The sequence below is a fragment of the Excalfactoria chinensis genome, chromosome 2, assembly GCF_039878825.1.
Source record: "Excalfactoria chinensis isolate bCotChi1 chromosome 2, bCotChi1.hap2, whole genome shotgun sequence".
Lineage (NCBI taxonomy): Eukaryota > Metazoa > Chordata > Aves > Galliformes > Phasianidae > Excalfactoria > Excalfactoria chinensis.
This window is the reverse complement of record NC_092826.1, coordinates 127,893,529-127,908,515: the sequence shown is the minus strand read 5'-3', so window position 1 is coordinate 127,908,515 and position 14,987 is coordinate 127,893,529. Positions and strand designations below refer to the sequence as shown.

General features: G+C 40.7%; 1 protein-coding gene across 11 annotated transcripts in view; it reads right to left on the bottom strand.

Moving 5' to 3' along the window:
• The window catches only part of SVIL (supervillin), a 133,724-nt gene that overhangs the window by 37,475 nt on the left and 81,262 nt on the right, over positions 1-14,987 (bottom strand). For 7 of the 11 annotated variants that reach the window (XM_072328781.1, XM_072328780.1, XM_072328783.1 and 4 more), the window contains 9 exons: positions 12,116-12,994; positions 11,615-11,785; positions 10,918-10,952; positions 9,779-9,840; positions 9,257-9,396; positions 8,386-8,481; positions 6,921-7,173; positions 3,981-4,467; positions 2,356-2,569 (listed from right to left, as the gene is read on the bottom strand). In XM_072328781.1, the coding sequence (XP_072184882.1) occupies positions 2,356-2,569; positions 3,981-4,467; positions 6,921-7,173; positions 8,386-8,481; positions 9,257-9,396; positions 9,779-9,840; positions 10,918-10,952; positions 11,615-11,785; positions 12,116-12,994 (2,337 nt within the window). The remainder of the gene's footprint in view (positions 1-2,355; positions 2,570-3,980; positions 4,468-6,920; positions 7,174-8,385; positions 8,482-9,256; positions 9,397-9,778; positions 9,841-10,917; positions 10,953-11,614; positions 11,786-12,115; positions 12,995-14,987) is intronic. The other 4 variants (XM_072328779.1, XM_072328777.1, XM_072328786.1 and 1 more) reach the window with 4 other exon arrangements.

Sequence of the window (14,987 nt, the reverse complement as noted above, 5' to 3'; positions counted from 1 at the left end):
ATAGTTGGCACCAGCTACGGACAAGCAAAAGATACAACCAGTCATTAATATTGTTTTATTTATTTTTAATTCTGGATCAAGAGAAAAACTACTGCACTACTTTGGAAGGCTAAAATATTTTGATACCAGTTCTGTCATTTACAGACATTTGCAGAGTCGGAATAAAAAAATTCCTGACAAGAAAACAGGTATTTTATGGTGTCAGTTCTGGGGTTGAGTAGACAGCCACAGAGGCTTAACAAAAGCAATTTCAGATTGTGAGTGTGACTGACAGTCTGACAGCAACATCAGTTCCTCATGAGACCAACTCAACTGAAGCATTAAATTTAGGACCAAAACAGCTGCTAACACTTGGATCTTCCCCCTCCTTCCAGTCTCTGTTTCCCTGTCACACTCAGGGAAGGCAGATGATTTACTACCCCAAAATCAAAAGTTACTGGACTTAAATCTTATCTGAACAGACAGATTACATATTTACCAAAGGACTGGGGGGGTGGGGACGAGGGGAAAGACTGCATTAAAATGAACAAAGAAAAACCCAGTAAACTGAAGTTGGTAAATACGTAATTCAGAAGGGGATCCAAGACTGTACAATGGTTCTAGTTGCTCTGCTCTCCACTTTATGTTAAAGGGATAAAAGGGAGCAAGGATGCTAAAAACGAGCATGACACACACACCTATAAATACATGAAGCAAACTTTGGAAACCTTCCTAATATCGCACTTGCCTCACAAAGTGACGGAATACTTTGACAAAGTGAAAGTTAAAAAGGTACTCTGATGTACTGGTTCTGCTTTCACTGCACAAAAGCTGAATGATAAGGTCATTTCTTAACTTGATGCAAACCACCATAACTTTATTCACTGGACTGCTACTGGAATCCTTTCACAGAATCTCCAAGGTTGGAAAAGAACGACAAGATCATGCAGTCCAACCATCCACCCATCACCAACAGTTCTCACTAGACCATGTCCCTCAACACAACATCCAAGCATTCCTTGAACACCTCCAGGGTCAGTAACTCCACCAACTCCCTGGGCAGCCCATTCCAACTGCCTAGCTACTCAGAGAAGTAGTATTTCCTAATGCCCAGACTGAACCTCCCCTGGCACAGCTTGAAGCTATTCCCTCTAGTTCTATCACCAGTTACACAAGAGAAGAGGCCGACCCCCAGCTCACTACAACCTCCCTTCAGGTAGTTATAGAGAGCAATGAGGTTTACCCTGAGTCTCCTCCAGACTGAACAATCCCAGCTCCTTCAGCAGCTCCTCATAAGGCCTGTGCTCCAGACCCCTCACCAGCTTTGTTGCCTTTCTTTGAACACACTCCAGGGCCTTGATGTCTTTCTTGCAGTGAGGAGCCCAAAACTGCACACAGTACTCAAGGTGCGGCCTCACCAGAGCTGAGTACAGGGGGACAATCGCTGCCCTGTTCCTGCTGGCAACACTGTTTCTGATGCAAGCCAGGATGCCATTGGCCTTCTTGGCCACCTGGGCACACTGCTGGCACACATTTAGCCGAGCATCAATCAATACCCCCAGGTCCATTTCCTCTACACAGTCCTCCAGCCACTCCGCCCCAAGCCTGTAGCGCTGCCTGGGGCTGTTGTGGCCAAAGTGCAGGACCCAGCATTTGGTCTTGCTGAACCTCATCCCATGGGCTTCAGCCAAGCTATCCAGCTGGTCCAGATCCCTCTGTAGGGCCATTCTGCCTCCAGGCAGATCCACACATCAAGCCAACTTGGTGTCATCTGCATCTGCATCTTTCATACCCTGTGGTTGTGTTCATACTCTCAACATTTTAACTAAATTAGAATGGGTTCTGTAAGTGCTACAAAACAGCTACTGTAGCTCTAGCTAGAACTAGAAGCACACAGTAATTATTGTTGAATTTCAGATTATAATGGTCTTAGGTTGGAAAAAATCTTTCTAACGCTCCCACAAACCTGTGAAGTCCATTATTCTTAAAAATCTCTGAGCAAATCTCAGAAGTCAAAATGGCAACCATGTATTTCTGAAGCGGGAGAAGTCACAAGGTTATCTCCGATATCAGCATAAACGTAACTGGAATATCTATTTTTACTGCTTTCATTTTCTGACTGTATTGATCATTCACGCAGCTTTCAAAATCAGATTATCATGATCTCTCAAACAGTAATTCTCATTCATCATCTGCCTTACAGGTGTGTCAAGCAGATTAGCTGCATATTTCTACTGTTAGCGTTTGACATCTAATAAAGCCCTATAATCACTGCTTAGCTTTCTGAGAAACAGGTTTAAAGCTTCTCTCTTATATCACTCTAATAACTTTATTTGTGGAGGCCATTAAAAAAAAATAAAAGTGAAATTCAAATACCTCTCTTTAATGGACATCGTTTTGCTGGAACTATCGAGGCCATCCTCAGCTGTCTGCATTTTGTTCTCTCCAGCAGAAAACGTCTCGCAGGAATTCTTGTAGAATTTTCCCTCCAATTGCTCAGACAGCTCCTGTAGCCTACAGGATGCCGCAGTCTGTGAAAGCGTCCTCGTTGCTGGCGTGCTGGTGAGTTCAGAAGTAAGCTCAACATGGTCTGCCCAGTCAAAAGGAAAAGTGCTCTGTTACACTTAGCACTATTCTCAAACCTTTCTTTTACATTACTGACACTAAAGCAGCAGATCTGCTTTTTGATATTCAAATCACATGCTGTCCTAACAGAGAAAAAAATTCTGTCTGAGCTAGCATAGAAAGATTAATTGCTCGGTAATATCTGTTGCATAGACTGGTCCCTTCTGACTGACGTTCACATGAAGCTGCAGAGTATCACATTCAGTACTCAACTCTGAACTTCATACGGCTGAGGCACAAACTACTGCTCCTGTCATCACACCAACAGGAGAACATAACCAGATAGATGAAAGAGAGGGGAACAAAGAGCATGGCAAAGAAAGGAAACATTAATGCAGTTAATACAGAGGTAAAGCGTTTTAACGTGTAGGTAGCCTACTAGGAGAATATTTAATAATTTAATGAAGATCTTGTTTTTGAGGTAGATCTTAGGGATGTAATTTTCCTGAGCTGCAACTAAACCACGGGAAAAACTGCCCTGAAAAAAATGAATAAATGTGTGTTATCTTCATTTTTGTTTTTGAAGTTCTGCCAGCACAACAGTCCCTGTTGCAGGTCTGCTCCTGTTCTATCCATTCCGTCTCCCCTGGAGTCAGAGAAATTTAATTAGGATGGACACTGATTTGAGGAATACAAGCAGAACCGTATCTTCCTCCCTACATCTGTTTGGAAACCCTTTACATTTAAAATAAATTAACTTCACAGGTCAATGATAAAGCTGTTTCTAGCACCACAGAGCACTTTTGACCTGTACCCCAACTTAGTAAAAAAAGAAAATTCCTGAGAATTACTTGATTTACATTATGTCACAACACTGATAGGAAAATAATACCACTGTTTCAAAAGCCATCCACAACTAGCTATGTATGTACATAGGCAGTTGCTTCAAAGACAGTGGCTCAGAGCAGACTGAACAGTTTGCAGCAGACACTTGACCCAGAGCAGCTAGTTCAGTGCGTTCAGGTTTTCAGAGGATGGGGCAAGTGAAATGGAGGAAAGAATACACCTTAACTTCAGTATGTACTACCACTTCTTTCAAGGTAAGAAACATCAATAAAAATGAGCCATCTTTAAGGCCTGAAAAGTTATAAGAATAACTAAGAAAACTGCACTTCCAGAACTTAAAGGCTGAGAAATACATGTGACCTGTTAACTACTGCTTTCACTGGTTTAAATAGCATTAAAAAATAAAAACGAAACGGTCTCAGTAATACTTGAAAAGAAGTTGTGAAAACAGAAACACTGCTGTTTGCTGAACCAAACTACACCACCACCAAGTATATATACTGCACCTCTGTGCAAAGTCTTGCTTTTCATACCACCTTCCAAAACTATTTTTTCTTCAAAGGAGTGGCTTTCTGTGACTTCCCATTTACCTTGCATGATGGTATCAATTTCCTTCCTTTCAGGAGGCTGAAAAAGTGGTTGTGAACTAAACAGTTCCATGCTGCCCTTCCTCAGGAAGCTGTAGGCTGCCTCTTTATGGTAGTCTCCTGCTTTTTCAGGAACAGGATGTATGGTTTCATCCTCAAAGGAGCTGTACTTTCTAATTTCATTAGTTTCATGTGCTAGAAACCTCTTTCCTTCTTCCTCATGCTTCTTTGATGCTCTTTTGCTTTCTAGCACTTCCATTGAGGGCTGCCACTGTTCTGACTTCTGTGTGCGCTTCCCTGATGAATCTGAGCTTTCTGCTGAAGCATGGAATCTCAAATCATCTTTTGTGGCAGCACTCACACTTCCATCACTACGTGGCTTTGCACGCATGTCTCCAGCAAACAGTGCAGAAAGGGCAGAAGCCATTGCTGAAACTGATGTTGAAACTGAACTTGACAGGGGAGTAAGTTTTCCACTTTCATTTTGCACCTATGAACAAAAAAAATAACAGAAATAAATTAGGACCAGAGAGCTTCAAAACCATCCATTCCCAAAAGAACCTGTATCACATTAAGTTCCTCAGAGCAGAAGGTGTGCTTCCAGATGAATATACTGCTCTACAAAAAGACAGGATGAGCAATAATGCCCCCATAATTTGGCTGCAAACGGGTGATTCCACCCATGGTAAAAATGACTGCACACGAACAGCAGCATCGTTAGCAGTAAAGGGTATATGCATAGCATGCAATATGACATGTCAGAGCTCCATGACTGATCTGTGCTGACCTGGTGCTGCACAGCACTGGGAAAATAAATTAGTTCAGGTTCCAGATGCCGGATGACATGCCATGTGCCCAGGCTAATCAACTCTGTGTCTCAGCAGGGCTAATTAGCTTTGGCACAGCTCTGCTCTGATACGGTCATGCAGCTTCCAGCTCTGGAGCCAGCACAGCACCAGAGAGAGCATTCTGTGCTGACAGCGGGCGCAAATTCCTGACACCTCTCCTACATAAATCACCTTCACAGAGGACTGTTAGTATGAGGCCTTTCGGATACCAAACATTTGCTGTCCCATACATCTCTGAGAAAAATATTTTTAAAACCCCGAATTTGCTTTGGTGGCCTCTGCAATAAAACAATGCAATTTTCTACACAAACACAATACTTTCTCTGAAGTTTTCCTAGACAACGGAGATGAAAAATTTCCCTGAAATGCAGAGCTTGGCATTTTCTTCTCCAAAGAGGACAAAGACAGTGAGAGTATTTGTATGCCTTCAAACAAATCAGGAGATGGCTTCTGTTTGACTTATTTGCTGTTTTCTTAAACTTCAGAGCTTGTGGACAGCATGCAAAAGGAGTCGAGAAAAATCACACCATCAGGAGGCAAACAACTGAAAACTTAAAACGCACATGCAAATTCCACACAAAGTGTGGACAACACACTCGTAAACACATCAGAAAGCAGAGCAAAGACTACTACGCTAGATCAAAGATTCCAAAAAAAAACATTAAAAAAATAGTTACCGGTTTACTCTTTTTCCACTGCATCTATCAGAATCAGAAATTTAGAGGAGATCAGCAAAGAGATTTCAGCTTTAATTACAAGATATTTACATTTGCAGTTATGTGTTTTGAGAATGAAACCTCCAGTTGCCTATTCTGTCACTGTATTTACATTTCTTCCTACAAAAGCCACAACTGTCTCTTCAAACTCCAAATGCACAGCATGCTACATGAAGTCTTTTTGTCAACACATTCCCATTGCACTCTGGTTCAGAGGCCAGCCTGGTTTCTTTTACTAGGTTCAGAAAGAGATGACAAAACATGCTTCCTCTGCATTTCCTTGCCTGAAATCTAAGTTCATCTGTAAAAGCCTGACAAACTGAAGTGACTGTCACTGGCTTCTTTCTTGTCTGCTTCAGCGCAGTTCTGCTGATCACATTCCTGGCCCCCAAACACGTTAGTGACACAACTGTTAAGGAGTCCAGGCTGTGACAGGAGTTAGCATTAGAAAATGAATGCAAACAGTACTCTGTAATGACTGGAAATATTTATGCCAAATACTTACTACTGCCTCAAGCCTAAGAAAATTAAGTGTAACGTACAGTTACATACTCATACAGCTTTGCACCAATACGGTTAAAGAATCCTACCTTCTCATAATTCTATTATTATATGGAAAAATGCATAAACATGAATGAGGATATGGAAAGAGAAGTATAGGAACTTTCTCACACTCAGATTGATCCAAATCTGTAGAAGCACAACATGCAGAACTGTTGTCCCTAAGGAATGGATGTTTCTGTTGTGAACATCAGCTCTGAAATACTGGCCACTCTGCTCTCAAACTTCACTAAAAATACATTCATTTCCAGTTTCAACTACACAAAGAATTCTGTAAGGGAAAGCCCAATCCCACCCCACAAATTAAATCACTTCATTTTGACTACAAATTCTAAATTTCAGAAATCTTCTGCTTTGGAGGGAAAAAAAAACAAAAATCAGAATCAGTGCCCCCTCCCATAGGAAAACAACAGAGCAGAGCCCTAATCATGGAAATAAATAACGCCTTCAGGAAGAGGATTGGAAAGATGCACATCACAGACTTCAATAATGAGATGCGTCAGAGCTTTCAGCCCTTTTGTCAGGAATTTACTTTCAGAAGACATACAGTATTGCACTGGAAAAGACAGATGCTATGCAAGGTACAGCGTGCACTCATCAGGAAGATGACATACTCTTAAATTACTAAAAAAAGAAAAGCATATCAATGAACTCAAACATCTGGGAGGAGGCTGTTCCTCAATGTCTGATTTTTGACAAGCTTTTTCCTGTGAATATGTCATGACCCCTGAGCGTAGCTGTGAGCAAAGAAAAGGCCAGCTGTCACAGCACCTCATGTGATAAAAACACAAACAAAAAACAGCTAAGATTGCACTTACCTGCTCAACTTCTCCAAGAGTGACTGGCTGGGTCTGGTAACGAGCATTCATCCTCCTGTGCCTAATATCTCCTCGACTCCTTGTGGATATAGCCCTGGATACTGGCTGAGCCAGTTTGTTAAACAAAGCCATCTTTTCTGCCAGGCTTAATGTGGAAGAATCTGGTTCGTCGGATTGATCCTGCCCCATTGCCTCTTTGGCTGCTCTTATCTCCTCTTTAGCTAATATTTTTTGGTGTGCTGATGCCTGCAAGCTGAAGAAACAGAACTGGAAATGAGTTTTAAAGATGCTGTTGCAAAGTTTTAAAATCTTAACCTGAGAGAAGCAGAAGAACTTGCATATGAAGCATAATAGCCAATGTAATGTAGCAGCCTAAGTGATTATGCAGTGGTTCAACATTGGCATGAAGGGTTCCAATTAATCAGCTGAAGATTTAAAGAAGTGTTAATTTTTCAATCACAAATTCATTTGATTATTTTACCACAATTTCTGGGAAGGGAAACGCAAGGCTGAAGACAGGCTTTTGGGATCTATCAATTTATATAGAATACAGATCTATGGAGAGACATTTAAGATGCTGCTGTAGAACAAACACTTGTCCTACATTGCAATTTATGTGAAATTCAGCTTCATTAGAAATAATTTGTGGAGCGCATTTGATAAAACACGTAAAAGATGGATTTAAATTCCAAGTTAGTGCGGCTTTTAGGTTAGCATAAATCATAACGTCTCTTTCAATTTGAAGGAGAATAGAATTTGTGTTTGTTTTTTGTTTGAGTTATATGGGGTGACTCAGTAATAAAGAACAGTTTTGCAATTTACTCCATTAATTTTTAAGATGGTATGACCAATGCTGAAGTCAGACACACTCATTCATAAAAGCTGTAACTGCATTTGTCTCTACAATAACGCTTTCTTCACCTCTAGATAAATTCAGCCACATTTATGGAATTAGCGTATATACTTTCTGTGGTGCTCTTTGCTGAAATGCCCTTGTTCAGAACAGGCAAACAGTATTCTGCAACGTTACCTATAGGTGGTGCAATTTCTTATCTTTCCTTAAATTTCGCAAGCTAAAAAATATATGTAGAGACAGACAAAGAGGATAAGTCCTGCTTGTGAAGTCAAGCACCCAGCTTCAGTTTTTCATGTCAGGATGACATTATTGTATAAAAACATAACAGAGTGAAGAGGCTTCTTGCCAGGTCTGCTCACATGCAATTTCATGTCTTTCACATATAAGAACAGTTGAGTGTGGTTAGAAAGGTCCTAAAAACAGATGCTTGACAAAAATAGCTGCAATGTCTCATCATGCAAACATAAATGAATTTGACAAGTGTTTTAGATATACTTGAAACGAGTATTCACTTGACACATTGAAAAAAGCATTCAAGATTTTAAAGATGCATCTGCTATTGAGGAATCTTGTGCTCCACGTAACATGCATGTTTATCCCCCCCAGTACCTGGTAGGTTGTACAGTGCTCTTAACTACAGTGGGACTAGGTACTCTTGTCACTACTGTGTGGGAATTCACAGAACGTGAAGCATGGGTAGTTTCACTTTAAAGAATTGCCAAGGAAGGAAAATTCACAAGGAGAGAGAAGAAAAAAGCATTAAGAAAAGCAATACATTAAGTGTTAACTACAGAAAAGACCAAAAACAAAACAAAACAGAAAAAAACAAACAGCAATGATTTTTAATTAATAGAGTTACCTGCTATAAACTTTGCAAAACAACATTAAATACTTTGGAAGAACTAAAAGCTTAGAGGAGAAAACAGGTTGTCTCTTGAAGTTGCTGTTACCCATAATGTTATCTTTTAGCAGATTGTTAGATGGATGTCAGTTGCCTATTTCTTTTTTTTTTCTCCTATTCCCCCCCCCCCCCCCCCCAGACATCTTTTCCTTCTTTTAGGAAAGCTTCATGATGTATGAGCAGAGCGCAAAAATGTTTTCAAGACTCAAGACATACACTTGAAATTCCAAACTCTAAAAGGTTTACCCCAGTACAAATACATTACGTGAGAAATTGTGCAGACTTCCCTCAGTGCAAAATATCCTTTTCATTTGAGTTACAAACCAGTGCTATGATTAATCCCTTTTTCCTAATCCACAGCTTCATAAACCTGCTAAATTACAGTTCATGCAGTTCATACTTTACTATTCCCTTTATTTCAAAAAGGGAATTTCAATATAGCTTCCCCGGTGGTTCTCAAGGAAGTTGGCCCTTCAGAAAAAACATTCTTTGTGCTACAAAGTTGTAAACACCACATATATGGAACTTGTTCCCAAAAGCAGGAACCGAGGTTAGAGCCAATGCATGCACAAGACTTACGTGGCTGCAATGACCACTTCCTCACTGGTAATTGGCTGCGTGTGTGATCTGTCCTGCAAACGCCGCATTCTTCTCTCCACTGCTGAACTTCTCGTAGGTGGTTTAGGAATATTCTTCATTTCAAAAGATTTTTCCATTTCCTAAGAGGACAGAATTCAAAACTGTGGAAGAAAAGTTCTAAACACTTCTTTCTTTTCAGCCTTCTTGGATGCAAAGTAAATTGAACTGAATTAGAAGCACAGTAGGCATCACATGGTTAAAATTAACCGCACATCCCTTTAAATAACATTCTCAAATAAGGCTTTAAAGCAACAGGTCTGCCACATAAGTAGATGGGACAAAGTAAAAAAAAATAAAATTAAAAAGTATGTACTTGGACTTGGTTAACTGCATTACACTTTATTAACTTAGCAAACATCAGCATCTTGAATATGAAATGTTTAGCTATGAACTCAGCAACCTTCTGCACCTTGAACATGAAATGTTTACCTCTATTTTCTATTAAAAAGGTTTAATACTTACTCTAAAAAGCAGTCTCTTTGCAGCTACACTCAGTTTGGCTCGGTCATCTAATTTTTCCTCATCTACAGAAAGTAGAAAACAACAAGCTCACATTAAGCGAAAGCTTTTCTAAGTGATTTCTGAACTCACTGTAAATAGTGTTTAACTAATGAAAAAATATCTGTAGTCAAGAGTTGGCTGTACCCCATTTCAGTTGAAGATATATCATGAAGCAAATTGTATAAACTTTTACTTGTATTGACAGGGACAGCAGCAGAGAAAAATTCTGAACAGGATTTCTCAAGCAAAATAATTTTCTGCAGGACAGCTCATGTCCTTTCAGGTTAACTTGAGAAACTCTTATGAATGATCATGTATGTTATGGTAGTCTCTGATAACACACAGACCAAGAAAACACTTAGACTCAGACCATTCTCTTAAGGCTCATTATTCATCCTGCTGCACAGAGCATCTATTTTCTCTCAGTCAGCCAGACATGCTGGTCTTTCTGATTACCACCTTGTTTCCCCATTTTTCAAAGGTTCAGATTGTATCCTGAGGAGCTGAAATCAGCATCCTCCAGATCCAACAGACAGCATCTCAAAGCTGCAGAGTATCAGCTTTCAAATAGCACAAGGCATTACATCTAAATTTAGCTACTCATGAGATTAGCTTCTTCATTTGCACCAGACTTGCAGAGAGCGACAACAGGAAAAGAGAGGCAAGATGGCAGACAATTATATAATTTAATAACCAGCATCTTCCAACATCCTTAGCTAGAAAATACCAATAACATTTTCCCATTATAATAAAGGCTTTTAGTTATGAGATCTTGAAGGCTGCTCAAAACCTCAAAACAAGTTTGTTTCTTTTTTTTTTGTTTGTTTTCCAGACAGATAAATGTAATCATGTTGAAAAAATCAAGTCACTCCATCCTTTACCCCCATATACACTTAGATATCTACAGACTTTCAAGTTTAAATGAATTTAAAATCAAGTCTGCAGCAGTCATGGCCCAAGGAAAAGTGGTCCTTCAAATATAACATAGATATCAATGCTTATTTTCAGATGGATTTGTTTTTTGCATCATCAAATACCACTTTAGTAAAGAAAGCACATTCATTCCCATTTCTTCCTTTGAAAACAGCATAGTGACGTACCGTCAGCAGTTGGTATTTCTGCACACATAATGGACCTGGTGAAAAACAATTGAACAGAAATAAGTTATCTTGACAGAAGGCATCAAAGATTAGATTCAAACTCCATCCAAAGCAGCAAGACCTCAAAAGTCTTAAGAATAGAGGAACCATGCCTATCTTTCAAGTGTCAACAACTTTCAACAAATTCCACTCATAACACCCTTTAATAAAGCAGAAAGGCAAGCAATCATTTTCAAACTTTAGTAAAGGAAAATTATTTCCTGTTTATCTCGCAGAATATAAAGGTCTAAGATTTGCTGCCAGGTCTATTAACATCAGATATGTAGATTGGATTGTTTGGAATCAACGAAACAGAGTAAGATGGACTCCCTAGTCAATATAAAAGCCTTCAATAGTAACAAGCAAAATCACTGATCATCAGACAGAAACAGACAGCTGCAATAGTTCATGACTGACCACCACTTCACATACGGAGATTTGCAGCAAATTGCTTTCTGTTGGTTTTTATTTTGTAAGAAACTTCACACCCAAGTCAATCGGAACTTCTTCTATAACAAATGCTTGACTTTGTACAAATGTTTTAAGGAAAACGATAACCTTTTAAAATATTGATGTTAACAAATGAACAAATTTTCTTGACCATCTCGTTCACATCTACCTGCACCAGAACACTACACAGAGCTACATACATGCCTACCTATCCGTCTCCTTTCGTTCTGCTGACGTTATAGGTTGGGTTTTAAATCGCTCAGAAGTCTTTCTATTTTCACCAGGAGTGAAATAGCGCCTCGGCCTTCGCGGCCCTCTTTCACGGTCACCACTGGCAGACAAAGCGCTGCCTGACGTTGACATCTCAAACCGAGATTCACTTTTAAATCACACGATAGAAAGTGCATAGAAAAGAAAATAGAAGAGAGAAGTAAAGCATAGATGTAAGCATCTCAACAGTTCACCAGACATCACTCTGCATGCTCCTCCGGTAACATGCATGGACGGACACATTCCAGCTCCCCACACCACAACTCGCACTAGCAAGCAGAAGCACGGAAGCAGGATTCAAACCATCTCAGCCTCCAGTACACACTGGTGAGAGCTAAGCCGTGTGCTGTAAGTGCCGAACACAACTGATGTTGAGTGTGTGTCATTTTGTCAAAGACGTGCAACTTTCACACGAAAACATGTCTGAAATGTCACCTACAGGTCCGCTTTCTTGTTGGCATGAGCAGTTTCCAGAAAGACATTACGGAGCTGGGCAACAGAGACCTTTGTGTCAACCATGCCGATCTCACCATTTGCTCCGTTTGCTTCCATGCTCTTACTATGAAAAGCTTCTAGCTTAGGAGGCACAGTATAGTCAGACATTGAACGAGTCAGGACTTTATGCTTTGACACCTTCCAAACAGGGCCTTTTGCCTGCGCTGGCTGCGATACAGACCCGCTCTGTATGTACATGACGGCTTCGCTCCTCTCCACGTTCTCAGGTGTCTTCAGCTGCTGCTCAGGCGCCTGCTTCTTTTTGCACTCCTGCTCCCGCTGAACATCTGAGCTGACCTTTGGCTTGCTTTCAGGTGAGGAGCTCCCTGCACCGGCATCCGGTTCTTCTCCTCCAAAGAGGCCTTCGTGGCTCTTCCCTTGCTTACGAATCTCAGATGGCAAAATTGGTCTTCTGCCTTTGGAAGCCTGCTCACCTTCTGGGGATTCTTCTTCACCAGGCTTTGCTCCATATGCCAGCACCTCTTTCTTCTCACTCTCTGGTGCAGTGGCTGCTGCTGATTTCGTTAAGGGGCTGACACTGTCTGAAAGGAGGCGGCTGCCAACGAAGATGTTTTCTGGTTCTTCTGTTGCCATCAGCTGAGCTGTGTGCGCAACGCCAGCAGGCTGAATATAGCCATGTATTGGTTGGCGGACCGCGCTGACGGGCTGATTGAGAACCCTGTCAAAGGCAGACGTTTCTGTCTGAAGAGGCATGTAGTGGGATGGCACTGGCTGGGATTTTCTCTGAGATACACTGTCTGTGACAGGTTCAGGGCTTCCACGTGCACTTTCCTCTTTCACCAGTTTCTCTCTAACTTTTACTCTTGAAGAAAGAAAAAGGATTAAAGCCGTGAACAGCAATACCCAACAAGGGAAGGAACACAGACACCTACTGCGGGTACAGACTGCAGAATCATATTAAAATAAAAAAACAAATGGTGTTTATAAGGCAACCCCTTCCTACCCCCCAAGTATTAGAAGTGATATTGCTTAAGAACATTCAGGAGATTCACGGGTTCTTAAACATGCACGGCTCCTGAGAAGGTAACTGAGCAAGCCCTGAAAATGGCCGTCACAGTCCTATTAGGCCACCACTGTGGCCAAGAGACATACGCAGCCTCAGACACACAAAAAAAGGGTGATGAAAGCTCATCATGTTATCAAAGTGCCTTCAGCCTGAAATTGCAGATTCCATTGGCAGTGCTGTATTCAGAGTTTAGAAGGTCTCCAAACACTGGGCAGCTTACTTCATATCAAGAGGCTGTTGTACAGTGCTAGAGGGGATGGAAACACATGCTGGTAATTCCACCTACACCTTTCAGTGTTGTTAGGCATTCATTTACTTCTCTGCACCATTTAAGACATTTAAAATGTTACAGGTAGCATCACTTCCTATAGTGAACAAGAAAAATGTTATAAGTGCGAGCCTCAACGCCCTAGGAGAAACTATGAGATGGCTGCCACTGTTTGGAAGGCTTGTGGGGGATGAAAAGAAAAAAGAGACAAATCTTGGTTTGAAAGCAAGCAATCCAGCTCTAATTATGTGCAATTCCAGGCTTGCCACCATCAGACTTTGGAATGTTTCTGTTGCTAAAAAAAAAAAAAAAAATAGGTACTGCTTAGAAGAAGGGAAAAAAATTGAGAGAATAATTCAGGATATCCAAAGTTATCCAAAGCATTCACCTTTCTTGTGGTTATTTTTTTTTTCTCTTCAAGAAACTGGTGCACTTGTTAGTGAAACTTCCAAGTTTACTCAAACACAAAGTTTATTCAGTCTGATAAAGTGATTCTTTAAGCTATAATGCACATATCAAGCATTCTCCAGAACATCCACAATGATGTTAGTACTGGGTTATAAGAATTATTCTAACTAGAAATGAGGAAAAAGAGTCTCCCTGCAGTGCTTTGCACAGGGGGTGGGGGGCAAAAGTTACGTGTTACTGAATGAGAGGAAGCAGCTGCTTGCAGCTCTGATCAAGAGCTTGATATATTTTTCTGTATTAAATTTTTTACTTTTCTTGCACCATCACCTTTGGAATTCAAGGAATTAATTGTAAGGAAGTCTAACATAGATTGGATTGAGGTGGGAAAATCTGTTGGAATGTGGAGTGTAAAATGAGATAAAATAAGTAGTTATAAAAAATAGCAGAAGCTGGTATGATAACAGCTGTGGAAGAAGTGAGGGGCATTTGTATTTCTTCAACAATATATCGGTTGGTTGCAAGTCACAATAAAAGCAGATGCTTCAGAAAAGTTTCAGCAGCTCTTCATCTGCAAGGAACAATACCTGCTAACTCACTGCTGTTAAGGGAAAATAAAGGGTAGATGTTAAATCATGACAGGGTAAAGGGGAAGAGGGGGAGTTTCACAGTCCACTTGTTAGCCACACAGCTCTGTGATACCTGGAGGGCCAGCTGATAAGAGATGGTGTGTCCCCTTCTGAATCTTTCTGAAGGAACCATTCAGGTTTTGCTTTCCCTGCACTACTACAGAAAACAGAACTTCAGGTAGTTTTGGAGAAGGTCACAGTGCACGCTCACCCTCAGCTCCCACTTTTCCCTCCCCCTTCTTCATCTCAAAACCTTTTCTTTTTTAAAAAAGATGTGATTACTTTGTTCCTGAAAATGGTCAAGGAAAAGGAAAGTACAGCACGTTAATAAAAATACAAGGAGACAATCCTTGAAGCAGACTATCGCATTTCCACAAATGACTACATTGCCTTCTGAGTGTTGGTTTTTTCGCAGAGGTAAGTTTGCCAAGTGTTCAGAATTTGAGAAGTGAAAGCCACTGCACAGCTCTATTTCTGCCACTGCAGG